The sequence below is a fragment of the Ranitomeya imitator genome, chromosome 5 (assembly GCF_032444005.1).
Source record: "Ranitomeya imitator isolate aRanImi1 chromosome 5, aRanImi1.pri, whole genome shotgun sequence".
Lineage (NCBI taxonomy): Eukaryota > Metazoa > Chordata > Amphibia > Anura > Dendrobatidae > Ranitomeya > Ranitomeya imitator.
This window is the reverse complement of record NC_091286.1, coordinates 715,121,695-715,149,545: the sequence shown is the minus strand read 5'-3', so window position 1 is coordinate 715,149,545 and position 27,851 is coordinate 715,121,695. Positions and strand designations below refer to the sequence as shown.

Genomic DNA, 27,851 nt, shown 5'->3' with positions numbered 1-27,851 from the left:
AACAGAAAATGTGCAATCTGCATTCAAACAAAATTTGATAGGTGCATAAGTATGGGCACCCCACCAGAAAAGTGACATGAATATTTAGTAGATCCTCCTTTTGCAAAAATAACAGCCTCGTCGCTTCCTGTAGCTTTTAAGGAGTTCCTGGGTGAAGGTATTTTTGACCATTCCTCTTTACAAAACAATTCCAGTTCAGTTAAGTTTGATGGTCGCCGAGCATGGACAGCCCTCTTCAAATGATGCCACAGATGTTCAATGATATTCAGGTCTGGGGACTGGGATGGCCATTCCAGAACAGTGTAATTGTTCCTCTGCATGAATGCCTGAGTAGATTTAGAGCGGTGTTTTGGATCATTGTCTTGCTGAAAGATCCATCCCCTGCGTAACTTCAACTTTGTCACTGATTCATGAACATTATTGTCAAGAATCTGCTGATACTGAGAGGAATCCATGCGTCCCTCAACTTTAACAAGGTTCCCGGTGCCGGCATTGGCCACACAGCCCCAAAGCATGATGGAACCTCCACCAAATTTTACTGTGGGTAGCAAGTGTTTTTCTTGGAATGCTGTGTTTTTTGGCCGCCATGCATAACGCCTTTTTGTATGACCAAACAACTCCATCTTGGTTTCATCAGTCCACAGGACCTTCTTCCAAAAAGAAAATGGCTTCTCCAAATGTGCTTTTGCATACCTCAGCCGACTGTTTTTGGCGTTCCTGCAGAAACGGCTTCTTTCGCATCACTCTCCCATACAGCTTCTCCTTGTGCAAAGTGCGTTGTATCGTTGACCGATGCACAGTGACACCATCTGCAGCAAGTTGATGCTGCAGCTCTCTGGAGGTGGTCTGAGGATTGTCCTTGACTGATCTTACCATTCTTCTTCTCTGCCTTTCTGATGTTTTTCTTGGCCTGCCACTTCTGGCCTTAACAAGAACTGTACCTGTGTTCTTCCATTTCCTTACTTTGTTCCTCACAGTGGAAATTGACAGGTTAAATCTCTGAGACAGCTTTTTGTATCCTTCCCCTGAACAACTATGTTGAATAATCTTTGTTTTCAGATCATTAGACAGTTGTTTTGAGGAGCCCATGATGCCACTCTTCAGAGGAGATTCAAACAGGAGAACAACTTGCAAGTGGCCACTTTAAGTAGCTTTTCTCATGATTGCATACACCTGGCTATGAAGCTCAAAGCTCAATGAGGTTAGAAAACCAAAAAAAAGTGCTTTAGTAAGTCAGTAAAAAGTAGGTAGGAGTATTTAAAACAAGAAAATGATAAGGGTGCCCATACTTATGCACCTGTCAAATTTTGTTTGAATGCAGAGTGCACATTTTCTGTTAGTACAATAAACCTCATTTCAAGGCATAAACATTACTGTGTCCAACAGTTATTAGATATATGAAACTGAAATAGCTGCTGCTGCAAGAAAACAATTTTTATAAAACATTAAGCTTAAGATTAATAGGGGTGCCCAAACTTTTTCATATAACTGTAAGGCTCCATATACAAATGTGCCACATATAATGCTCAATACATTTCACTATTGCCCCATAGATGCTCCATATAAAACTGTGCCATATAGAATGCTGCTGATGCAATAAAAAAAAATGACATACTCACCTCTTGCTTGCTGCCCGTCAGCATCCCGTCTCTCCGCACTGACTGTTCAGGCAGAGGGCGGCGTGCAGACTAATACGTTATCGCGCCCTCTGACCTGAACAGTCACTGCAAGAGGACGGGAAGACGGAGCGGCGCCCGGAACGCAGACAGGTGACTATGAAATACATACCTGCTCCGGCGGGGTCCCTGGAAGCTTCTCCCGGACAGCTGGCCTCCGGGAGCCGGCAGCTTCTTCTGCTGTTCAGCGGTCACATGGTACCGCTCATTACAGGAATGAATATGTGGCTCCACCCCTATGGGTGTGGAGTCCATAGTCATTACTTTAATGAGCGGTACTATGTGACTGCTGAACAGAGGAAGAAGGTGTCGGCTCCCGGAGACCATGGGACAGGCAGGGACCGCGTCAGTGGTGCCAGGAGCAGGTGAGTATGCGACAGTCCTCTCTCCCCCTCACCCGCCGACCATGACTCGAATATAAGCCGAGAGGGGCACTTTCAGCCCAAAAATTTGGGCTGAAAATCTCGGCTTAATACTCGCGTATACACGGTATGCTTATTACCATACGGTATATACTGTGCAGAGGTCCTATCCAGGATGCTAATAAACGTCTCCCATTTTCTTTGTGTATTCTTATGTCTCAGGAGATCGTCCCAGTTAGATGCACCAAGATCATCTCTCATCTGTTGGAAATTTGCCCTCCTGAAGTTTAGTGTCCGTGTAACCCCTCTATTACACATCTTATTAAAGGATACATGAAAACTTATTATTTTGTGATCGCTATTCCCCCAGTGACCCCCAACCCTTATATTTGCTATGCGGTCTGGCCTGTTGGTTAATATTCGGTCTAGCAGTGCCCCCCTTCTTGTTGGCTCCTGAACCAGTTGTCAGAGGTAATTGTCTCTCATAGTTGTCAGACCACGATCACCTTTGCTGGAACTGCAGGTTTCTGTTCCCCAATCTATTTCAGGGTAGTTGAAGTCCCCCATAATAATGACTTCTCCTTGAGTCGCAGCTTCATCTATTTGCTTTACGAGGATATTCTCCATTGCTTCCATTATTTTTGGAGATTTATAACAAACCCCTATCAGTAATTTATTATTTTTCCCCCTCCCCTTATCTCCACCCACAGGGATTCTATATTTTCGTTAAATTCACCTATATTATCACACAGGATGGGTTTTAAGGATGATTTTACATATAGACACACCCCTCCCCCTCGCTTATCTGTACGGTCATTTCTGAACAGACTATAGCCCTGCAAGTTAACAGCCAGTCATGGCTCTCATCCAGCCACGTCTCAGATATCCCCACCATGTCATAATTATGCTCCAACAACATCAGTCCTAAATCGTCCATTTTGTTGGCGAGGCTTCTGGCATTAGTATACATACATTTTATGTATCTCTCTGCACCTCTATTCTTTCTTAAATTATTAACTGTTCTAACCCCACCCCCCATGCCACCGCCACCCCCATCTTCCTTATTTGTGCCCAGGTCTCTGCACTATCTTCCCCTCCTATAAAATGAATATCCTCCCCCCAATCCCTAGATTAAACACTCCTCCAACCTTCTAGCCATTCTCTCCCCCAGCACAGCTGCACCTTCCCCATTGAGGTGCAGCTCGTCCCTAGCGTAGAGCCTGTAGCCAACTGAGAAGTCGGCCCAGTTCTGCAGGAACCCAAACCCCTCCTTCCTACACCAATTCTTGAGCCACTTATTAACCTCCCTAATCTCCCGTTGCCTCTCTGGCGTGGCACGTGGTACCGGCAGTATTTCGGAAAATACCACGTTGGAGGTCCTTGCTTTCAGCTTGCAGCCTAATTCCCTGAAATCATCTTTAAGGACCTTCCACCTACCTCTAACTTTGTCATTAGTGCCAATGTGCACCATGACCGCTGGGTCCTCACTAGCCCCTCCCAGTAATCTGTCCACCCGATCAGCGATGTGTCGGACTCGAGCGCCAGGTAGGCAGCACACCGTTCTACGATCCCTGTCTTTGTGACAGATTGCCCTATCTGTTACCCTAATAATTGAGTCGCTCACTACCAGCACCTGTCTGGCCTGCTCTGCTCTCCTATTTCCCTTCTTACTGGAGCAGTCACTCCTCCGGCTTTCAGAGGACATGGCTGGCTGCAGCAGTGCTACCCCTGTACTGGCACCTGTCACACTCACGCCCTGACTGGTGGGCGTGAGCTCAGGGGGTATGTGGCCTCACTGTGCCACAAACCAGACTACCCTGGAAGGGGCGTGACTATGACAGCTGCCTGGGTTTTCACTGGAGCCTCTGATGGTGAGGACAGGCTTGTGCAGCAGGCAGCTTCCAGGTGCTACTCCAGGGTGGTGTCTGGCTGTGGCTGCTGATCCCACTTGGTAGACAGGAACACCAGGATTGGTGCGGGCATCAGGCAGGACTAGCAGATGAGCACGGATGAGATTCAGATGAGTAGGCTGGCACGGCTGAGACTCAGAACTGGCAGAGAACACAGGACTGGCTAGGACGGCAGGAAACACAGGACTGGCTAGGACGGCAGAGAACACAGGACTGGCTAGGACGGCAGAGAACACAGGACTGGCTAGGACGGCAGGAAACACAGGACTGGCTAGGACGGCAGGAAACACAGGACTGGCTAGGACGGCAGGAAACACAGGACTGGCTAGGACGGCAGGAAACACAGGACTGGCTAGGACGGCAGGAAACACAGGACTGGCTAGGACGGCAGGAAACACAGGACTGGCTAGGACGGCAGGAAACACAGGACTGGCTAGGACGGCAGGAAACACAGGACTGGCTAGGACGGCAGGAAACACAGGACTGGCTAGGACGGCAGGAAACACAGGACTGGCTAGGACGGCAGGAAACACAGGACTGGCTAGGACGGCAGGAAACACAGGACTGGCTAGGACGGCAGGAAACACAGGACTGGCTAGGGCGGCAGGAAACACAGGACTGGCTAGGACGGCAGGAAACACAGGACTGGCTAGGACGGCAGGAAACACAGGACTGGCTAGGACGGCAGGAAACACAGGACTGGCTAGGACGGCAGGAAACACAGGACTGGCTAGGACGGCAGGAAACACAGGACTGGCTAGGACGGCAGGAAACAGGACTGGCTAGGACGGCAGGAAACAGGACTGGCTAGGACGGCAGGAAACAGGACTGGCTAGGACGGCAGGAAACAGGACTGGCTAGGACGGCAGGAAACAGGACTGGCTAGGACGGCAGGAAACAGGACTGGCTAGGACGGCAGGAAACACAGGACTGGCTAGGACGGCAGGAAACACAGGACTGGCTAGGACGGCAGGAAACACAGGACTGGCTAGGACGGCAGGAAACACAGGACTGGCTAGGACGGCAGGAAACACAGGACTGGCTAGGACGGCAGGAAACACAGGACTGGCTAGGACGGCAGGAAACACAGGACTGGCTAGGACGGCAGGAAACACAGGACTGGCTAGGACGGCAGGAAACACAGGACTGGCTAGGACGGCAGGAAACACAGGACTGACTAGGACGGCAGGAAACACAGGACTGGCTAGGACGGCAGGAAACACAGGACTGGCTAGGACGGCAGGAAACACAGGACTGGCTAGGACGGCAGGAAACACAGGACTGGCTAGGACGGCAGGAAACAGGACTGGCTAGGACGGCAGGAAACACAGGACTGGCTAGGACGGCAGGAAACAGGACTGGCTAGGACGGCAGGAAACACAGGACTGGCTAGGACGGCAGGAAACACAGGACTGGCTAGGACGGCAGGAAACACAGGACTGGCTAGGACGGCAGGAAACACAGGACTGGCTAGGACGGCAGGAAACACAGGACTGGCTAGGACGGCAGGAAACACAGGACTGACTAGGACGGCAGGAAACACAGGACTGGCTAGGACGGCAGGAAACACAGGACTGGCTAGGACGGCAGGAAACACAGGACTGGCTAGGACGGCAGGAAACACAGGACTGGCTAGGACGGCAGGAAACACAGGACTGGCTAGGACGGCAGGAAACACAGGACTGGCTAGGACGGCAGGAAACACAGGACTGGCTAGGACGGCAGGAAACACAGGACTGGCTAGGACGGCAGGAAAACACTGGATTGGAAGGCACGGCAGAGAACACAGAACTGGTTGATGTGGTGTATGAAGGAACAGGTTGGGGCCTGTTCACACTGGAGGTGCAGGTACGGATATGAAGTATGGAGGAAACAAGCTGAAAGGAATGAGGTATGAAAGAACAGGTTGGGACCTGTTCACACAGGAGATGCAGATACGGAGACAAACCAGAAAGAAAGGAGAAAGAAGGAACAGGTTGGGACCTGTTCAGACTGGAAGAGAACTGCAAGGCTGCGAATAGGAGCGGTAGAGCAGCAAGAGATAGCAGAGCAATAAAAGCTAAGCAGAGCGGAGCCACAAGGAATGTGGAGAGGAGCTGCAGTAAGAGATACTGCTGAAGCTAAGCAGAGTGGAACCGCAAGGATTGCGGAGAGGAGCTGCAGCAAGAGATTACTGCGGCAACGGGAGCGGAGCAGAGTAGAATGGAGCAGAACCGCAGGAGTGCGGAGTAGAGATCAAGCCACAAAGGTACAGAGCCGGCAGAGCCGCAAGAGTGCGGAGTGTAAGAAGACTGAGAACACAAGGAAAGACACAGTAGGGAAGGAAGCCACAGACAAGGAGACCGAGATAGGACTAAGTACAGACAAGGCAATGGAACAAGACACAGGGACAAAGACACAGGGACAAAGACACAGGGACAAAGACACAGGGACAAAGACACAGGGACAAAGACACAGGGACAAAGACACAGGGACAAAGACACAGGGACAAAGACACAGGGACAAAGACACAGGGACCAGGATATTCTGCCTCCTGGAGGGCGAACAACAAGATCAAGGCAAGAATACAGAGAAAAGCCTCCAGAGAGGGAGCAACTCAGAGCAAGGCCAGGCAAACTCAGAAGCTAAACACAAACTGAGCTAACATAGTAACATAGTAACATAGTAACATAGTTAGTAAGGCCGAAAAAAGACATTTGTCCATCCAGTTCAGCCTATATTCCATCATAATAAATCCCCAGATCTACGTCCTTCTACAGAACCTAATTGTATGATACAATATTGTTCTGCTCCAGGAAGACATCCAGGCCTCTCTTGAACCCCTCGACTGAGTTCGCCATCACCACCTCCTCAGGCAAGCAATTCCAGATTCTCACTGCCCTAACAGTAAAGAATCCTCTTCTATGTTGGTGGAAAAACCTTCTCTCCTCCAGACGCAAAGAATGCCCCCTTGTGCCCGTCACCTTCCTTGGTATAAACAGATCCTCAGCGAGATATTTGTATTGTCCCCTTATATACTTATACATGGTTATTAGATCGCCCCTCAGTCGTCTTTTTTCTAGACTAAATAATCCTAATTTCGCTAATCTATCTGGGTATTGTAGTTCTCCCATAACACATTGCACAGGCCCAGACCACTGGGTGGAGCTGCACTATATACAGGAGGCCTCTTGGTAATTGGTCAGGAACAGATTAGACAGGTGCACCTGATTCCTAACAGAACCAGAGAGTTCAGGCGCTGCCCCCTATACACACATCCAGCAAGCATGCAGAGAGCAGAGACACAGAACATGGAGCTGGCAAGAAACAGAAGCCACATCATGGCCTGGAGCAGTGGGTAAGATGGTGTGAGAGATGCGAGGCCATGCCGTGATGCCAGCAGAGTTGTTACAGCACACCCCTCATCTGCCAACTTAGCAAACTTATTGGGGTGTTCCAGATCAGGACTAGCCTCCCTGGCACTCTTCCCTCTACCCCGCTTCCTAACTGTCACCCAGCTTGCTACTTCATCGTCCTGCGGCTCCATCCTACCATCCCCCACCTCATCCATCCCATTGAGCGTCTGCTCAGTGAGCAGAAGACTCCTCTGCATGTTGTCTATGGATCTCAGTGTTGCCAGCTGCACATTTAGATCCAGAATCTGGGCTTCCAAATGCACAATGTGCTCACATCTCACACAGCAGTGTGCACCCTCGACCGGCTGATCAAGGACTGCGTACATGTGGCAAGATGTGCACTGGAGGCATTAACAAGAGTGGAGCACATTTCCTAATGGGGATTGCACCAGAAAATTTTTTTTTTATCTTCAGTCACTGTGAAATGCTCAAATACAGCTGACTTCATAAGATGGTTCTTAGGCTACGTTCACATTGGCGTTCCGCCAATGTGCGTCGCTGTTGCGCCGGCGACGCGCCGGCGACGCAGCGGCGACGCGCCCCTATGTTTAACATAGGGGACGCGTGCGTCGTTTTGGTGGCGTTTTTCGCCACGTGCGTCGTTTCCGACGCTAGCGTCGGACGCAAGAAAACGCTACTTGTAGCATTTTCTGTGCGTCCGATTTTCGTCGGAAAACGACGCACGCGTCGCAAAACGCGCGCGCAACGCTAATGTGAACGTAGCCTTAGACATTTTGTAAATAGGTAAATTCGCTCTCAAAATAATTTTGTCCTGAAAAAAATAAGGTATATTGTAATTCTTATAAGGTGAAAAACTGTTTTTGTAACATCTCAATTCGCAAAAATACAGTAACAGGATCGATGAGGACATATATATTTGTGTGTGTTCTGGAATGTGATTCAGCACAAACATGCTCCCTCTTCATAGACTGAAGAAATATGATGTGAAGCATTTAGTGAGCTGTACCCTGAGACAAGCCTGACATTGAAAGTTCAGAGTAAAACTATTTCACAAACGTTACACTTATCTGTCCTATTGATTTATGCAGATTGTTTTATTTCTATCCTAAATTATACAGTGCATTATTCCCTATTCTTGCAAGGGTTACAATATACCATATATACTCGAGTATAAGCCGAGTTTTTTTTTAGCACCTTTTTTTGTGCCAAAAACACCCCCCTTGGCTTATACACAAGTCAATTGTCCCAGAAAGCCACCGGTCATAGAATCTGGAGTAGGCGGCTGAGGCTAAAGGCTGTGCCGCTGCTAAAGAGAAATGAATATTCATGTCTCTTATAGCGCGCGGATTTGGACAAACAACCGCACTCAGACAGTATTTTCAGATTGCATCAAAGTTGTGAAGTATTTATTAAGTAACACCACAGCGGTCAATAGAATTCTGAGGTAACGTTTCGACCCTATGGGTCTTTCTCAAACCTCACACAAAGTATCCAAGTGAACTAAGAAGTACTGAGGTCCGGAACGGCACGGACAGGGAGCAGCGTCCCTAGAGGCACTGTGGGTCCAGCAGGAGGGAGGAAAGCGCCTCCAGCAGATAGTCTGAGCAGACATGCACATTTGTGGCCTGATGGAGGTCATTTTGCAGGGCTCTGGCAGTGCTCCTCCTGGTCCTCCTTACACAAAGGAGGAGGTAGCGGTCATGCTGCTGGGTTGTTGCCCTCCTACGGCCCCTCCACATCTCCTGGTATCTGACCATACTCAGGACACTACGCTGACAGACACAGCTACCCTTCTTGCCACAACTCACATTGATGTGCCATCCTGGATGACCTGCACTATCTCAGCAACCTCTGTGGGTTGTAGACACCGCCTCATGCTACTTTACAGTACAGATAAGGGGTGAGAGCAATGACTAAATACAAAAGTGACCAAAACAACAGTCAGAAAATATGAGAACAGAGAAATGGTCTGTGGTCACCCCCCCCTGCAGAACCACTCCTTTATATGGATTGTCTTGCTAATCGCCGAGAATTTCTACCTGTTGTATGTTCCGTTTCTGCAACAGCAGGAGGAAATTATTCACAATCAGTGTTGCTTTATAACTACACAGGATGATTTCACAGAAGTGTGACTGACTCGGAGTTACATTGTGTTGTTTAAGTGTTCTCTTTATGTTTTAGCAGTGTATAAACCAGAAAATCATCCTGCTCAAATCAGTACAAATGTACTTTGATCAACAGCTCCCCCCACAGTATAATATCTCCCACAAGGCCCATCACACAATATCATTGCCATACAGCCCACGCGCTGTATAATGTCCACACGACCCACACTACAGCATTACGGCACCCAGCCCCCACCCACACACGTACAATGTGCCCAAAGGCCCCTAACATAGTGTTATGGCCTCTTACATTTCCCCCACAAAATTACTGGCCAATAATTACAATATTTTTTTAGTTCTGGTTTAGTTTCTTGCACTTTTCACAAACAGGGGCTTGGGTCCCCTTTCTTGGGCTATCCATTTTGTAGCCATAGCTTTCCACGGGCTGGTGTCTGACTCTGTCCTTACTATCTTTACGTCTGCTGACACTCTCAGCTCAAATACAAGTTAGGAACCATCCTTATGTCTAGATGATGACGTCTGAAGAGACCAGCTACAATAATGTTTGGAAAATGTCACCTTCCTTCGGGACTGCAGAACATTAGTTTTTGATTACATGAGGTCTTTTGCGTGCAGAGTGTAGATGCCTTAAGTCGGGAAACATCCTAGTGCTTGTGCGATCGTGGCACAGTTCGTGGCCACCCAAGCTGGGCGGGGAGGCAGCGCACCCACCAAAGCCGGGGCCGGGCTGCAGTGCACCCACCAAAGTCGGGGCGGGGCCGTGGGGAACAGTAGTAAACAGGTATACTGTGTGATAAATACAATAACTAATGAGTGGTTACCCCTTGTCTGGCCTTGTCCTCGCTGTACTGTGTCGCCACCTCACTAAATCGCACTCCAGACTTCAGCTTCTCCATGGCCTCCATGACTCGTCCATGTTTCTCACAGAGGATGTGTCTCACCTAAACACAAGAAGAACATGACTCCAGCCGGCGGAGGCGATCACACTAATGGGAATGCATCACTTATCGGAGGACAGAAGCAGGATGGCATCTCCAAGAAGAAAAGATCTACCAGTCTGGGGCAATAACTGGCAATTCTCAGCTAGGTGTCTGCAGGTAACCTCCTCATCCTGATCATGAGGAGCAGCATCTTTCTCCCGGTCTGGCACCGATCTGTGCGGGCAGCAGAAAGCATATCGGCCCCGATTCATTACTCATTTTAAGATACTGTTATTAGGTTATTCTGCCACTATGCAGTGCCAGCACTGAGCCTTCAGTCAGAGGCGGCGTCTAACCGTTCCGCTGGGAAGCGAAGGGTTTCAGAATGCCACAGATCAGCCACTAATCACCTATATTGTGATAGCCCCTTATATACAAAGAGAATCGGTCACCAAGTATTTGCACCTTATCTGAGAACTGCATAATGTACAGACAGAGACCCTGATTCCAGCAATGTCTCACTTACTGGGCTGCTTCATGTAGTTTACATATAATCACAGTTTTATCAGTAGGAGATGATCACTAGAAGACTACTAACTCTGCTACCAGGCAGGCCTTCATATTAATGAGCTCTGTGTAATCAGACCCGATCACTGATTATATGTATGCATGATGTACAAAATTATCACAGAAACCTGTCGCTCTGAGACGCAGGCATTACACACAGCTACAGCTCCGTGGGGAAAGCGGGCGTTCGACACAGCAGCAGCTCTGCAAGGAAAGTGGGCGTTACACACCGCAGCAGCTAGGTGGGTGTCACGATTCACACCGTGACCGTCACCTCTTCACGGATCGGGGTGACTTTAGGCCAACAGACGGCTATCACATGTGCAGGGGGGCTTATCTTAGTTATCCCTCCACTCCACAATGTGATGAAAACACACACAAGGCTATTGACCTCTTCGTTTACAGCAGGGGCTTATTCTAGGTATCCCACTGCTTTTCTATATACCACGAACTGCAGGGATTTATGTATATCCCGCTTACAGTTCCACTTAACACTTGCAGCTCTCTGGCACCCCCATCACCCTCAGGTCAGATTAGGTACTGCACCCTGGGTAATTAGTCGCCAGAAAGGCTGCCTGCTATGTACTGGCTATTGGGCACGCTGCAGCGAGGCGATATAAATACTCCCACTCAGGCAGGAACAATAATTATCAACGCCGCAATCGCTACAATGACACCCAAAGGCCCAGCACACGATATGCTGCCACCAGCTCCGATTAAAGGGGTCCAAAGCTAACCCAAAACAGTAGCGTAATTCCCTTCAGAAGACTTAGGGTACGTTTTAGAGCAGGAAGAACGAAAACTAGTAATTTATATATTTTACTCTGAAAGAAGGCAGTGTTTATAAAAAGGCATATAAAGATGTTACAAAAGAGACAATTGAAATATGTACAAGGTAATTATAAAATAAAGGGATTAAATGAGAAAATAAACACTTACATGTTCTCAGTTCATTTCAGGCAAAACCATGCTGGTGGGCGAAGCTCCCCAAATGTCCCAGCGCATCAGGAGGTCTGGATAGAAACAGCTCCTTAAGTAAACCTCTGCTGACTCTGAAGGCTGGGTAAAGTGGAGTCACTTAAATAACCACAGCCTTGTGACATCACTAACAGGGCTGGTTTCAGCAGACCCTCCTATCTCTTCAGTCTTAGTAAATTTCACACAAGTTTGTCTAATGCCTGTATCTCCGCTACAGAACATGTCAGAACCATAACACACCCAGCATTCATCTTGTATTAAGATTTGCTCTCTATAGATACTAAATTTGGGCTAGTAGGGACACTCCGTTCCAGAGAAATCTGTACTTATTTACATGGTAGAATTAGAAGCTCATGCTTACAGGGGCTGACAGACCCGCCGATGGACGTTAGCAAAATGTATTTATTATTTTCCTAGCCCAAGTCGTTGGCCCAGAATATTAGGACAAAGAGCCTCATGGATTTTGTAGAACTTCTATACCAGTTTTAGCTGGTACAGTTGGGAGGGGGACGAGCAAGTTGCCCAGAGCTTGGAATTTATAGCCATAGCAATAAAACCTCTTCTACACATACACATCTCAAAAACACACAAAGAAGGGGGTTTTTTAGCCCGCATAATGAGTCTGAAGGGCAAAGCTACAAAATCATATTAAATTTCATACAATATCGTGACAGTGGGGAAAGCGGGCGTTACACACAGCTACAGCTAGGTGGGGAAAGCTTGTGTTACACACAGTAGCTCTGCAGGGAAATAGGGCGTTACACACAGCTACAGCTCCGGGGGGATAGCGGGCATTACACACAGCTACAGCTCCATGGGGAAAGCGGGCATTACACACAGCTACTGCTCCGTGGGGAAAGCGGGCATTACACACAGCTGCCGCTCCGCATGGAAAGCAGGCATTACACACAGCTACCGCTCCGTGGGGAAAGCGGGCATTACACACAGCTGCCGCTCCGCATGGAAAGCGGGCATTACACACAGCTACCGCTCCGTGGGGAAAGCGGGCATTACACAGCTGCCGCTCCGCATGGAAAGCGGGCGTTACACAGCTACAGCTCGGTGGTGAAAGCGGGCATTACACACAGCTACCGCTCCGTGGGGAAAGCGGGCGTTACACACAGCTGCCCCTCCGCATGGAAAGCGGGCATTACACACAGCTACATATCCGTGGGGAAAGTGGGCATTACACACCGCTACCGCTCTGTGGGGAAAGCGGGCGTTACACACTGCTACAGCTCCGCATGAAAGCTGGCGTTACACACAGCTGCCGCTCCGCATGGAAAGCGGGCTTTACACACAGCTACAGCTCGGTGGTGAAAGCGGGCATTACACACAGCTACAGCTCCGTGGGGAAAGCGGGCTGTCACGATATTGTATGAAATATCATATAAGTTTAGTTTCTCTGCCAGCCCATAGAGGGTGGGCTGCGACCCCCCCTTCACTCTGTGGCTCTCTTTGTCGCTTTGTGTTGGAATGTATGGGGGGGAAGAAAGGAATTTTTACGACCAGGCTAGAATCTTCCTCCAGCAGGAACTGGATTAGAGAATCTTCTAGAATCCATGGAAGTCCTTTGTTCCATTATTGTAAGATATTGGGCCAACCATTTAAGATAGGAACAGGAAAATACATATTCTTAATCTCCCTCGGTGGATCTATCCATCACGGTAAACCTGAGCTTCTAACTCCATCAGGTAAAAAAGTAAAGATTTCTCTGTAATGACGCATCACACATATGACATATTTGGTCTCCTTAGAATGCCAACGTTAATACGAGATGAACGCTGGGTTGGTTCTGACTGTAACATGTTCTGGAGCAGAGATACAAGCATTAGAAGAACTTGTGTTAGATTTATCTAAACTGAAGAAAGAGGAGGGCAATCTGAACTCAACCCTTTTTGGTGATGTCACGGGCTGTGGGTTATAAGGGTCTGCAGGCTTTGAGCAAGGGAAGTTTTTACCTGGTCTGTCTGTCTGCTGGAAGCCATGTGAGTTTGACCTGAAGAGCTGTACCTAATGCATTGGGACAGATGGAAGCCCACTAGCCTGGTTGCCTGAACGGATATGAACTGAGCACATGTAAGTGTTACTTCTCATTTAATCCCTGTTTATTTTATGATTACCTTGTACATATTTGCAATTGTCTCTTTGTAACATCGTTATATGCCTTTTTACAAATACTGCCTTCTTTCAGAGTAAAATATATAAATTACTAGTTTTCGTTCTTCCTGCTCTAAAACGTACCCCAAGTTTTCTGAAGGGAATTACGCTACTGTGTTGGGTTAGCTTCGGACCCGTTTAATCGAAGCTGGTGGCAGCTTACCGTGTGCTGGCCTTTGGGTATTGTTGTAGCGACTGCGGCGTTGATAATTATTGTTCCTGCCTGAGTGGGAGTAGTTATCGCGTCGCTGCAGCGTGCCCAATAGCCAGTATATAGCAGGCAGCCTTTCTGGCGACTAATTACCCAGGGTGCAGTACCTAATCTGACCTGAGTGTAAAGGGGGCACCAGAGAGCTGCAAGTTTTAAGTGGAACTGTAAGCGGGATATACATAAATCCCTGCAGTTTGTGGTATATCGAAAAGCAGTGGGATACCTAGAATAAGCCCCTGCTGTAAACTAAGAGGTCAATAGCTTTGTGTGTGTTTTTTCATCACATTGTGGAGTGGAGGGATAACTAAGATAAGCCCCCCTGCACATGTGATAGCCGTCTGTTGGCCTAAAGTCCCCCCGATCCGTGACGTAGGGGTGACGGTCACGGTGTGAATCGTGATCTATTGGTGGCAAGGCGGTGGGATATTAGAGCATTAGAGATTTGGTTTGAGCAATCATTCCTCTCACTAAAAACTTGCAAAGTTCTTGCGAGGACTCTGCGCAAATAAGTTTGGAGAACAAACTCGGTGTTTATTAGTCCTGAGACAATTGTGTGTACTGGTAATTATCCCCTTCCTTTCTCTTCGTTTTTCTGTCCTATCTTTTATTTGGCAACCATGGTTGGGCTGGGAGAAACCTTCTATGAGCAGCAGACCAGAGACACCCTTATTGCCTTATGCAAGTCACAGCACATTGGCTTTGCAGGCAAAAACAAAGCCCAACTGGTCGCAGTTCTGGTGCAATGGGAAGCAGCTCTAGACCACTCTCAGAGCCCAGTGGCCGCAGAAGCCAGCACCAGCGAACGTGGTGCTGCAGCAGAGGTCCAACCACTGAATGCTGGCCCTGTTAGCAATCCGGGCAAATTGGACCCCCACCTGCAGGCGGCCTTGAAAGAATTCCCCACTGACGCCAATGAGGGACGTCGGCAGCTGATTCAGCAATACCGGCAGGAGGCCCAGGCCCAGCGAGCCGAGCGAGAGGCCCAGCGAGCCGAGCGAGAGGCCCAGGCCCAGCGAACCGAGCGAGAGGCCCAGGCCCAGCGAACCGAGCGAGAGGCCCAAGCGGAGCGGGAGTACCAGCTGCAGTTAGCCCGACTGCAAATGCAGGGGTTGTCCCAGACCAACCATGAGCCCAGCAGCGCTCAGACACCGAAGCCCCGGCCAGATCACTTCCCTGTTATGGAAAAGGATGGGGACTTGGACACGTTTCTGCAGGCCTTTGAGAAAGCCTGCAGACAGTACCGTCTGCCTACAGATGAATGGGCACGATACCTGACCCCTGGGCTGAGAGGCAAAGCTCTGGAGGCGTTTGCTGTCCTCCCTCAAGAACAAGATGGTGACTATGAGGCCATCAAAAAAGCTCTGATAGCCAAGTACCAGCTTACACCCGAGGTGTACCGTAGAAAGTTCCGGACCCTCCAACGTGGCCCACACGACAGTTACAGTGATGTGGTGCATGGACTGGGGACCCACTTTGACCAGTGGACCCAAGGACTGTCAGTGACCACCTTTGCACAGCTGCGAGACCTGATGATCAAAGACCAGTTCTTTCATCTTTGCCCAGCTGAGGTGCGACAGTTCGTGATGGACAGAGAACCCAAAGACGCGACGAAAGCAGCACAGATTGCCGAAGCCTATGAGGCCAACCGTAGATCGGAAGTGCAGAAGCCAGTCACCACCAACTGGAGAGGAGGGGGGGGGGGGGGGGTAAGCCTGCATCCAGCCAGCACACCAAAGGTCCTGGCCCTGTGGCCAACAACACCAGACCTACCACCGAACCTCGCCAGTGTTACTTCTGCAATCGGCCTGGTCATCTCAGTCCCAACTGTCCAGACAAGCAGAAGAACCTCCCATCGAAGGCCCCAGGGCCTAATGCAGCAGTTCTTTTGGTGGGTGGGGTGGTTGGGAGGGTGTGTGACAACGTACAGCACGTCACTGTGGGAGGCCATGTTGCTACAGGCCTCAAGGACACCGGGGCTGAACGAACCCTCATCCGACCCGAACTGGCGGCCCCTGAAGAAATCATTCCGGGGAAAACCCTAACTGTCACTGGGATTGGGGGCATCAGCTGTCCCTTACCGATGGCCCGGGTTTTTATTGATTGGGGTGCCGGGAGCGGGGTGAAGGAAGTGGGGCTGTCTGATAATTTGCCCACTGATGTTTTGTTGGGGACTGATTTGGGGAGGATGTTTGCATACTACGTTCCTGACACCCCTCCCCAATCTGCTAATAAGGGTAACGTTAACCCTGATGACGATGATGGGAAATCGCATGTGTTACCTGACCATGCTTTATCTTGTAATGATGCATCTAATAACCATTTTTCCCTAGGATTGATGGTGAAAATGTTGTACCTGTGCCAGCTGAACCTGATAATGACTTTTCTGTGAAGGTTAATGTGTCCATAGGTAGAGGCGTGCCCAGCCACGTCGCTCTGCGGAGTGAGACGGCTGAGGAACCCCTAACAGGGGCAAGTGTCGGTGCTACAGGAAATGGGGAGATGCATGGGAACCGTGAGGAAGGTGATGCCATGAAAGTGACCCTTGCCACCGAGGAAGGTAACTGGCCCATAAGTAGCACTGCCCCTGGAGTGTTGGGGTGGATGGGGAGGTAGAGCCCATAGGAGCCGGCTGATGGGTCTGTAGAAACCCCCGGGAAGACAGCCTACGTAGCTGCTGTCACCCGCAGTCAGAGTGCCCGGAACGCAGATAACTGTCAGCCTTCCGGACCCTCCTCAGTCATCACTGTGACTGAACCAGAGGTGGACCCAGAACAGGTCCAAGAGGGTTCCCGTGGGGAAGGGACCCTGACGTCGCTTCTGGCTTCCCCTAGTCAGGAGTTTCAGGCCGCTCTGCGCACAGATGCGAGCCTAGAGAGTTTGAGACAACTCGCCGGGACGCCCTTCTCCGAGGCTGATAAGGAGAAGGTGTTCTGGGAACGAGGAAGGTTGTACCGGGAGACAGTACCCGGAGAATCACAAAAGGAGTGGGTGAGGGAAAGACAGCTGGTCGTCCCACAGCAATTCCGGGGTGAGTTGTTACGGATTGCCCATGAGATCCCGCTAGCTGGACACTTGGGGATCAGCAAAACTAAGGCCCGGCTGTCTCAACACTTCTATTGGCCTAAGATGGGGACAGATGTGTCAAACTACTGCCGCTCCTGTGTCACCTGTCAAAGAGTGGGGAAGGCGGGGCCTGCTCTTAAGGCTCCCCTGATCCCTTTGCCAGTGATAGAGGAGCCTTTCCAGAGGATCGCGGTGGACATTGTGGGCCCGCTGGCCGTCCCCAGCAGCTCTGGAAAGCAATACATCCTTACTGTGGTAGACTACGCTACCCGGTACCCAGAGGCAGTAGCTCTGTCGTCAACTAGGGCAGATAAGGTGGCGGATGCCCTATTGGCCATCTTTTCACGTGTAGGGTTTCCCAGGGAAATGCTTACTGATCAAGGGACCCAATTTATGTCTCGCCTAATGGAGGCTCTCTGTAAGAGAATGCAGGTGAAGCACCTGGTATCGAGTGCGTATCACCCACAGACCAATGGCTTGTGTGAACGCTTCAATTGTACCCTCAAACAGATGCTACGCATGCTGGTTGAGACTCAAGGGCGCGACTGGGAGCGGTACCTCCCACACCTGCTGTTCGCTTACCGAGAGGTTCCGCAGGCCTCGACGGGGTTCTCCCCCTTCGAGCTCCTGTACGGCAGGCGAGTCCGGGGACCCCTTGGGTTGGTAAGAGAATCCTGGGAAGAGGAGCCGAACCCTTCTGAAGTGTCCATAGTGGAGTATGTCATGCGCTTCCGTGACAAGATGCAGACCTTGACGCAGTTGGTGCATGACAACATGACGCAGGCTCAGGCTCATAAGAAGCACTGGTACGACCAGAACGCCCGGGAGCGGACCTACCACGTGGGTCAAAAGGTGTGGGTGCTGGTCCCCGTACCAAAGGATAAGCTCCAGGCAGCCTGGGAGGGCCCGTACTGTTATGATCTGGTGGCCTTGGAGCCGCATGGAAGTTTCTCTGGAGTTGGTGGAAACTATACTGACCGCAATTCCTGAACTTAACACCGCATGTTATGGCTGGCAATCAGGCAACACAGCGTGCAGTAATCAGCGCACATAAAGAGATCTGGCAATAACCAAAAACAATAGGAGGAGCTGACTAGCCTGAAGATAGAAATACAAGCCTGACTTACCTCAGAGAAATACCCCAAAGGAATAGGCAGCCCCCCACATATAATGACTGTTAGCAAGATGAAAAGACAAACGTAGGAATGAAATAGATTCAGCAAAGTGAGGCCCGATATTCTAGACAGAGCGAGGATAGCAAAGAGAACTATGCAGTCTACAAAAAACCCTAAAACGAAAACCACGCAAAGGGGCAAAAAGACCCGCCGTGCCGAACTAACAGCACGGCGGTGCACCCCTCTGCTTCTCAGAGCTTCCAGCAAAAGACAATAGCAAGCTGGACAGAAAAAAACAGAAAACAAACTAGAAGCACTTATCTAGCAGAGCAGCAGGCCCAAGGAAAGATGCAGTAGCTCAGATCCAACACTGGAACATTGACAAGGAGCAAGGAAGACAGACTCAGGTGGAGCTAAATAGCAAGGCAGCCAACGAGCTCACCAAAACACCTGAGGGAGGAAGCCCAGAGACTGCAATACCACTTGTGACCACAGAAGTGAACTCAGCCACAGAATTCACAACAGTACCCCCCCCTTGAGGAGGGGTCACCGAACCCTCACCAGAACCCCCAGGCCGACCAGGATGAGCCACATGAAAGGCACGAACAAGATCTGGGGCATGGACATCAGAGGCAAAAACCCAGGAATTATCTTCCTGAGCATAACCCTTCCATTTGACCAGATACTGGAGTTTCCGTCTAGAGACACGAGAATCCAAAATCTTCTCCACAATATACTCCAATTCCCCCTCCACCAAAACAGGGGCAGGAGGCTCCACAGATGGAACCATAGGTGCCACGTATCTCCTCAACAACGACCTATGGAATACATTATGTATGGAAAAGGAGTCTGGGAGGGTCAGACGAAAAGACACCGGATTGAGAATCTCAGAAATCCTATACGGACCAATAAAACGAGGTTTAAATTTAGGAGAGGAAACCTTCATAGGAATATGACGAGAAGATAACCAAACCAGATCCCCAACACGAAGTCGGGGTCCCACACGGCGTCTGCGATTAGCGAAAAGCTGAGCCTTCTCCTGGGACAAGGTCAAATTGTCCACTACCTGAGTCCAGATCTGCTGCAACCTGCCACCACAGAATCCACACCAGGACAGTCCGAAGACTCAACCTGTCCTGAAGAGAAACGAGGATGGAACCCAGAATTGCAGAAAAATGGAGAGACCAAGGTAGCCGAGCTGGCCCGATTATTAAGGGCGAACTCAGCCAACGGCAAAAATGACACCCAATCATCCTGGTCAGCGGAAACAAAACATCTCAGATATGTTTCCAAGGTCTGATTGGTTCGTTCGGTCTGGCCATTAGTCTGAGGATGGAAGGCCGAGGAGAAAGATAGGTCAATGCCCATCCTACCACAAAAGGCTCGCCAGAACCTTGAGACAAACTGGGAACCTCTGTCAGAAACAATATTCTCAGGAATGCCATGTAAACGAACCACATGCTGGAAGAACAAAGGCACCAAATCAGAGGAGGAAGGCAACTTAACCAAGGGCACCAGATGGACCATTTTAGAAAAGCGATCACAGACCACCCAAATGACCGACATTTTTTGAGAAACGGGAAGGTCAGAAATGAAATCCATCGAAATATGTGTCCAAGGCCTCTTCGGGACCGGCAAGGGCAAAAGCAACCCACTGGCACGTGAACAGCAGGGCTTAGCCCTAGCACAAATTCCACAGGACTGCACAAAAGCACGCACATCCCGTGACAGAGATGGCCACCAGAAGGATCTAGCAACCAACTCCCTGGTACCAAAGATTCCTGGATGACCGGCCAGCACCGAACAATGAAGTTCAGAGATAACTTTACTAGTCCACCTATCAGGGACGAACAGTTTCTCGGCCGGACAACGATCAGGTTTATTAGCCTGAAATTTCTGCAACACTCTCCGCAAATCAGGGGAGATGGCAGACACAATGACTCCTTCCTTGAGGATACTCGCCGGCTCAGATAACCCCGGAGAGTCGGGCACAAAACTCCTAGACAGAGCATCCGCCTTCACATTTTTAGAGCCCGGAAGGTATGAAATCACAAAATCAAAACGAGCAAAAAATAACGACCAACGGGCCTGTCTAGGATTCAAGCGCTTGGCAGACTCAAGATAAGTAAGGTTCTTATGATCAGTCAAAACCACCACGCGATGCTTAGCACCCTCAAGCCAATGACGCCACTCCTCGAATGCCCACTTCATGGCCAGCAACTCTCGGTTGCCCACATCATAATTACGCTCAGCAGCAGAAAATTTCCTGGAAAAGAAAGCACATGGTTTGAACACTGAGCAACCAGAACCTCTCTGTGACAAAACCGCCCCTGCACCAATCTCAGAAGCATCAACCTCGACCTGGAACGGAAGAGAAACATCAGGTTGACACAACACAGGGGCACAGCAAAAACGACGCTTCAACTCCTGAAAAGCTTCCACGGCAGCAGAAGACCAATTAACCAAATCAGCACCCTTCTTGGTCAAATCGGTCAATGGTCTGGCAATGCTAGAAAAATTACAGATGAAGCGACGATAAAAATTAGCAAAGCCCAGGAATTTCTGCAGACTTTTTAGAGATGTCGGCTGAGTCCAATCCTGGATGGCCTGAACCTTAACCGGATCCATCTCGATAGTAGAAGGGGAAAAGATGAACCCCAAAAATGAAACTTTCTGCACACCGAAGAGACACTTTGATCCCTTCACGAACAAGGAATTAGCACGCAGTACCTGGAAAACCATTCTGACTTACTTCACATGAGACTCCCAATCATCTGAGAAGATCAAAATGTCATCCAAGTAAACAATCAGGAATTTATCCAGATACTCACGGAAAATGTCATGCATAAAAGACTGAAAAACAGATGGAGCATTGGCAAGTCCGAACGGCATCACCAGATACTCAAAATGACCCTCGGGCGTATTAAATGCCGTTTTCCATTCATCTCCCTGCCTGATTCTCACCAGATTATACGCACCACGAAGATCTATCTTAGTAAACCAACTAGCCCCCTTAATCCGAGCAAACAAGTCAGATATCAATGGCAAGGGATACTGAAACTTAACAGTGATCTTATTAAGAAGGCGGTAATCAATACACGGTCTTAGCGAACCATCCTTCTTGGCTACAAAAAAGAACCCTGCTCCCAATGGTGACGACGATGGGCGAATATGTCCCTTCTCCAGGGACTCCTTCACATAACTGCGCATAGCGGTGTGTTCAGGTACGGACAAATTAAATAAACGACCCTTAGGGAATTTACTACCAGGAATCAAATCGATAGCACAATCACAATTCCTATGCGGAGGTAGGGCATCAGACTTGGACTCTTCAAATACATCCTGAAAGTCCGACAAGAACTCTGGGATGTCAGAAGGAATGGATGACGAAATAGACAAAAATGGAACATCACCATGTACCCCCTGACAACCCCAGCTGGACACCGACATGGAATTCCAATCCAATACTGGATTATGGGTTTGTAGCCATGGCAACCCCAACACGACCACATCATGCAAATTATGCAGTACCAGAAAGCGAATAAACTTCCTGATGTGCAGGAGCCATGCACATGGTCAGCTGGGCCCAGTACTGAGGCTTATTCTTGGCCAAAGGTGTAGCATCAATTCCTCTCAACGGAATAGGACACCGCAAAGGCTCCAAGAAAAACCCACAACGTTTAGCATAATCCAAATCCATCAGATTCAGGGCAGCGCCTGAATCCACAAACGCCATGACAGAATACGATGACAAAGAGCACATTAAGGTAATGGACAAAAGGAATTTGGACTGTACAGTACCAATAACGGCAGAGCTATCGAACCGCCTAGTGCGTTTAGGACAATTAGAAATAGCATGAGTAGAATCACCACAATAGAAACACAGACCATTCAGACGTCTGTGTTCTTGCCGTTCTACTTTAGTCATAGTCCTGTCGCACTGCATAGGCTCAGGTTTACTCTCAGACAATACCGCCAGATGGTGCACAGATTTACGCTCGCGCAAGCGACGACCGATCTGAATGGCCAAGGACATAGACTCATTCAAACCAGCAGGCATAGGAAATCCCACCATTACATCCTTAAGAGCTTCAGAGAGACCCTTTCTGAACAAAGCCGCTAGTGCAGATTCATTCCACAGAGTGAGTACTGACCACTTCCTAAATTTCTGACAATATACTTCTATATCATCCTGACCCTGGCATAAAGCCAGCAGATTTTTCTCAGCCTGATCCACTGAATTAGGCTCATCGTAAAGCAATCCCAGCGCCTGGAAAAATGCATCAACATTACTCAATGCAGAATCTCCTGGTGCAAGAGAAAACGCCCAGTCCTGTGGGTCGCCGCGCAAAAAAGAAATAATAATCAAAACCTGTTGAATAGGATTACCAGAAGAATGAGGTTTCAAGGCCAAAAATAGCTTACAATTATTTCTGAAGCTCAGGAACTTAGTTCTGTCACCAAAAAACAAATCAGGAATCGGAATTCTTGGTTCTAGCATCGATTTCTGATCAATAGTATCTTGAATCTTTTGTACATTTACAACGAGATTATCCATTGAGGAGCACAGAGCCTGAATATCCATGTCCACACCTGTGTCCAGAATCACCCAAATGTCTAGGGGAAAAAAAGGACTGAAGACAGAGCTAAGAAAAAAAAATGATGTCAGGATTTCTTTTTTCCCTCTATTGGGAATCATTGGTGTGGCTCCTTGTACTGATATGGCTGGCAATCAGGCAACACAGCGTGCAGTAATCAGCGCACATACAGAGATCTGGCAATAACCAAAAACAATAGGACGAGCTCTGAGACGTGGAATCTCTGTAGACTGCAGTACCTGATCTATCCTCACACAACTATAAGCAGCAGTGGATTGCGCCTATCACTACCTATGCAACTCGGCACTGCCTGAGGAGCTGACTAGCCTGAAGATAGAAATACAAGCCTGACTTACCTCAGAGAAATACCCCAAAGGAATAGGCAGCCCCCCACATATAATGACTGTTAGCAAGATGAAAAGACAAACGTAGGAATGAAATAGATTCAGCAAAGTGAGGCCCGATATTCTAGACAGAGAGAGGATAGCAAAGAGAACTATGCAGTCTACAAAAAACCCTAAAGCAAAACCACGCAAAGGGGCAAAAAGACCCACCGTGCCGAACTAACAGCACGGCGGTGCACCCCTTTGCTTCTCAGAGCTTCCAGCAAAAGTTAATAGCAAGCTGGACAGAAAAAACAGAAAACAAACTAGAAGCACTTATCTAGCAGAGCAGCAGGCCCAAGGAAAGATGCAGTAGCTCAGATCCAACACTGGAACATTGACAAGGAGCAAGGAAGACAGACTCAGGTGGAGCTAAATAGCAAGGCAGCCAACGAGCTCACCAAAACACCTGAGGGAGGAAGCCCAGAGACTGCAATACCACTTGTGACCACAGAAGTGAACTCAGCCACAGAATTCACAACAACCGCAACTAGAAGTAGCCGTGGGGTGTGCCTAACAAATCCTAGACACCTCGACACAGCCGGAGGACTAAATACCCCTATAGATGGAAGTAGGAATTCCACCTTGCCTCAGAGCAGAACCCCAAAGAATAGGCAGCCCCCCACAAATATTGACTGAGTAGTAGAGGAAAGACACATGCAGGCAGGAAACAGGATTTAGCAAATGAGGCCACTTCTAGCTAAATAAGAAAGGATAGGACAGAATACTAAGCGGTCAGTATTAACCCCTTCCCGACCCATGACGCCACGTAGGCGTCATGAAAGTCGGTGCCAATCCGACCCATGACGCCTATGTGGCGTCATGGAAAGATCGCGTCCCTGCAGATCGGGTGAAAGGGTTAACTCCAATTTCACCCGATCTGCAGGGACAGGGGGAGTGGTAGTTTAGCCCAGGGGGGGTGGCTTCACCCCCTCGTGGCTACGATCGCTCTGATTGGCTGTTGAAAGTGAAACTGCCAATCAGAGCGATTTGTAATATTTCACCTATTATAACGGGGGAAATATTACAATCCAGCCATGGCCGATGCTGCAATATCATCGGCCATGGCTGGAAATACTAATGTGCCCCCACCCCACCCCACCGATCGCCCCCCCAGCCCTCCGATCTGGCCGGTACACTGCTCCGGCTCCCCTCCGTCCAGTGCTCCGCTCCCCCCCGTGCTCTTGTCCGCTCCCCCCGTGCTCCAATCACCCCCCCGTGCTCCAATCACACCCCCTGCACTCCGTTCCACCCCCCCGTGCTCCGTTCCACGCCCCCCGTGCTCCGTTCCACCCCTCCCGCGCTCCGATTCCCCCCCCCGTGCTCCGATCCCCCCCCCGTGGTCCCCCCCACCCCATCATACTTACCGATCCAGCCGGGGTCCCGTCCGTCTTCTCCCTGGGCGCCACCATCTTCCAAAATGGCGGGCGCATGCGCAGTGCGCCCGCCGAATCTGCCGGCCGGCAGATTCGTTCCAAAGTGCATTTTGATCACTGAGATATAATCTATCTCAGTGATCAAAATAAAAAAAATAATAAATGACCCCCCCCCCCTTTGTCACCCCATAGGTAGGGACAATAAAAAAATAAAGAAATTTTTTTTTCCACTAATGTTAGAATAGGGTTAGGGGTAGGGTTAGGGGTAGGGGTAGGGTTAGGGTTAGGGGTAGGGTTAGGGCTAGGGCTAGGGTTAGGGTTTCGGTATGTGCACACGTATTCTGGTCCTCTGCGGATTTTTCCGCTGCGGATTTGATAAATCCGCAGTGCTAAACCGCTGCGGATTTATGGCGGATTTACCGCGGTTTTTCTGCGCATTTCACTGCGGTTTTACAACTGCGATTTTCTATTTGAGCAGTTGTAAAACCGCTGCGGAATCCGCACAAAGAAGTGACATGCTGCGGAATGTAAACCGCTGCGTTTCCGTGCAGTTTTTCCGCAGCATGGGCACAGCGATTTTTGTTTCCCGTAGGTTTACATTGAACTGTAAACTCATGGGAAACTGCTGCGGATCTGCAGCGTTTTCCGCAGCGTGTGCACATACCTTTAGAATTAGGCTATGTGCACACTGTGCGGATTTGGCTGCGGATTGGCCGCTGCGGATTCGCAGCAGTGTTCCATCAGGTTTACAGTACCATGTAAACCTATGGAAAACCAAATCCGCTGTGCCCATGGTGCGGAAAATACCGCGCGGAAACGCTGCGTTGTATTTTCCGCAGCATGTCAATTCTTTGTGCGGATTCCGCAGCGTTTTACACCTGTTCCTCAATAGGAATCCGCAGGTGAAATCCGCACAAAAAACACTGGAAATCCGCGGAAAATCCGCAGGTAAAACGCAGTGCCTTTTACCCGCGGATTTTTCAAAAATGGTGCTGAAAAATCTCACACGAATCCGCAACGTGGGCACATAGCCTTAGGGTTAGGGTTGGAATTAGGGTTGTGGTTAGGGTTGTGATTAGGGTTATGGCTACAGTTGGAATTAGGGTTGTGGTTAGGGTTAGGGGTGTGTTGGAATTAGGGTTGTGGTTAGGGGTGTGTTGGGGTTAGTGTTGTGGTTAGGGGTGTGTTGGGGTTAGGGTTGTGATTAGGATTATGGCTACAGTTGGGATTAGGGTTAGGGGTGTGGGGGGGTTAGTGTTGGAGTTAGAATTGAGGGGTTACCACTGTTTAGGCACATCAGGGGTCTCCAAACGCAACATGGCGCCACCATTGATTCCAGCCAATCTCGTATTCAAAAAGTCAAATGGTGCTCCCTCACTTCCGAGCCCTGACATGTGCCCAAACAGTGGTTTACCCCCACATATGGGGTACCAGCATACTCAGGACAAACTGCGCAACAATTACTGGGGTCCAATTTCTCCTGTTACCCTTGTGAAAATAAAAAATTGCTTGCTAAAACATCATTTTTGAGGAAAGAAAAATGATTTTTTATTTTCACGGCTCTGCGTTGTAAACGTCTGTGAAGCACTTGGGGGTTCAAAGTGCTCACCACATATCTAGATAAGTTCCTTGGGGGGTCTAATTTCTAAAATGGGGTCACTTGTGGGGGTTTCTACTGTTTAGGCACACTAGGGGCTCTGCAAACGCAACGTAACACCCGCAGACCATTCCATCAAAGTCTGCATTTCAAAAGTCACTACTTCCCTTCTGAGCCCCGACGTGTGCCCAAACAGTGGTTTACCCCCACACATGGGGTATCAGCGTACTCAGGAGAAACTGGACAACAACTTTTGGGGTCCAATTTCTCCTGTAACCCTTGGGAAAATAAAAAATTCTGGGCTAAATAATTATTTTTGAGGAAAGAAAACGTATTTATTATTTTCACGGCTCTGCATTATAAACTTCTATGAAGCACTTGGGGGTTCAAAGTGCTCACCACACATCTAGATAAGTTCCTTTCGGGGTCTAGTTTCCAAAATGGGGTCACTTGTGGAGGGTTTCTACTGTTTAGGCACATCAGGGGCTCTGCAAACGCAACGTGACGCCCGCAGAGCATTCCATCAAAGTCTGCATTTCAAAACGTCACTACTTCACTTCCGAGCCCCGGCATGTGCCCAAACAGTGATTTACCCCCACATATGGGGTATCAGCGTACTCAGGAGAAACTGGACAACAACTTTTGGGGTCAAATTTCTCCTGTTACCCTTGGGAAAATAAAAAATTGCAGGCTAAAAGATCATTTTTGAGAAAATAATTTTTATTTTTTATTTTCATGGCTCTGCGTTATAAACTTCTGTGAAGCACTTGGGGGTTCAAAGTCCTCACCACACATCTAGATTAGTTCCTTTGGGGGTCTAGTTTCCAAAATGGTGTCATTTCTGGGGGATCTCCAATGTTTAGGCACACAGGGGCTCTCCAAACGTGACATGGTGTCCGCTAATGATTGGAGCTAATTTTCCATTTAAAAAGCCAAATGGCGTGCCATCCCTTCCGAGCCCTGCCGTGCGCCCAAACAGTGGTTTACCCCCACATATGAGGTATCAGCGTACTCAGGACAAACTGGACAACAATATTTGGGGTCCAATTTCTCCTATTATCCTTGGCAAAATAGGAAATTCCAGGCTAAAAAATCATTTTTGAGGAAAGAAAAATTATTTTTTATTTTCATGGTTCTGCGTTATAAACTTCTGTGAAGCACCTGGGGGTTTAAAGTGCTCAATATGCATCTAGATAAGTTCCTTGGGGGGTCTAGTTTCCAAAATGGGGTCACTTGTGGGGGAGCTCCAATGTTTAGGCACACAGGGGCTCTCCAAACCCGACATGGTGTCCGCTAACAATTGGAGCTAATTTTCCATTCAAAAAGTCAAATGGCGCGCCTTCCCTTCCGAGCCCTTCCCAAGTGCCCAAACAGTGGTTTACCCCCACATATGAGGTATCGACGTACTCAGGAGAAATTGCCCAACAAATTTTATGATCCATTTTATCCTACT

At 49.0% G+C, this 27,851-nt stretch overlaps 1 protein-coding gene across 1 annotated transcript in view; it reads right to left on the bottom strand.

Annotated features, from left to right (window-relative positions):
• The window catches only part of PIN4 (peptidylprolyl cis/trans isomerase, NIMA-interacting 4), a 62,002-nt gene that overhangs the window by 10,472 nt on the left and 23,679 nt on the right, over nucleotides 1-27,851 (bottom strand). Inside the window, exon 3 of the mRNA XM_069728710.1 lies at nucleotides 10,252-10,371. Within this exon, the coding sequence (XP_069584811.1) occupies nucleotides 10,252-10,371 (120 nt within the window). The remainder of the gene's footprint in view (nucleotides 1-10,251; nucleotides 10,372-27,851) is intronic.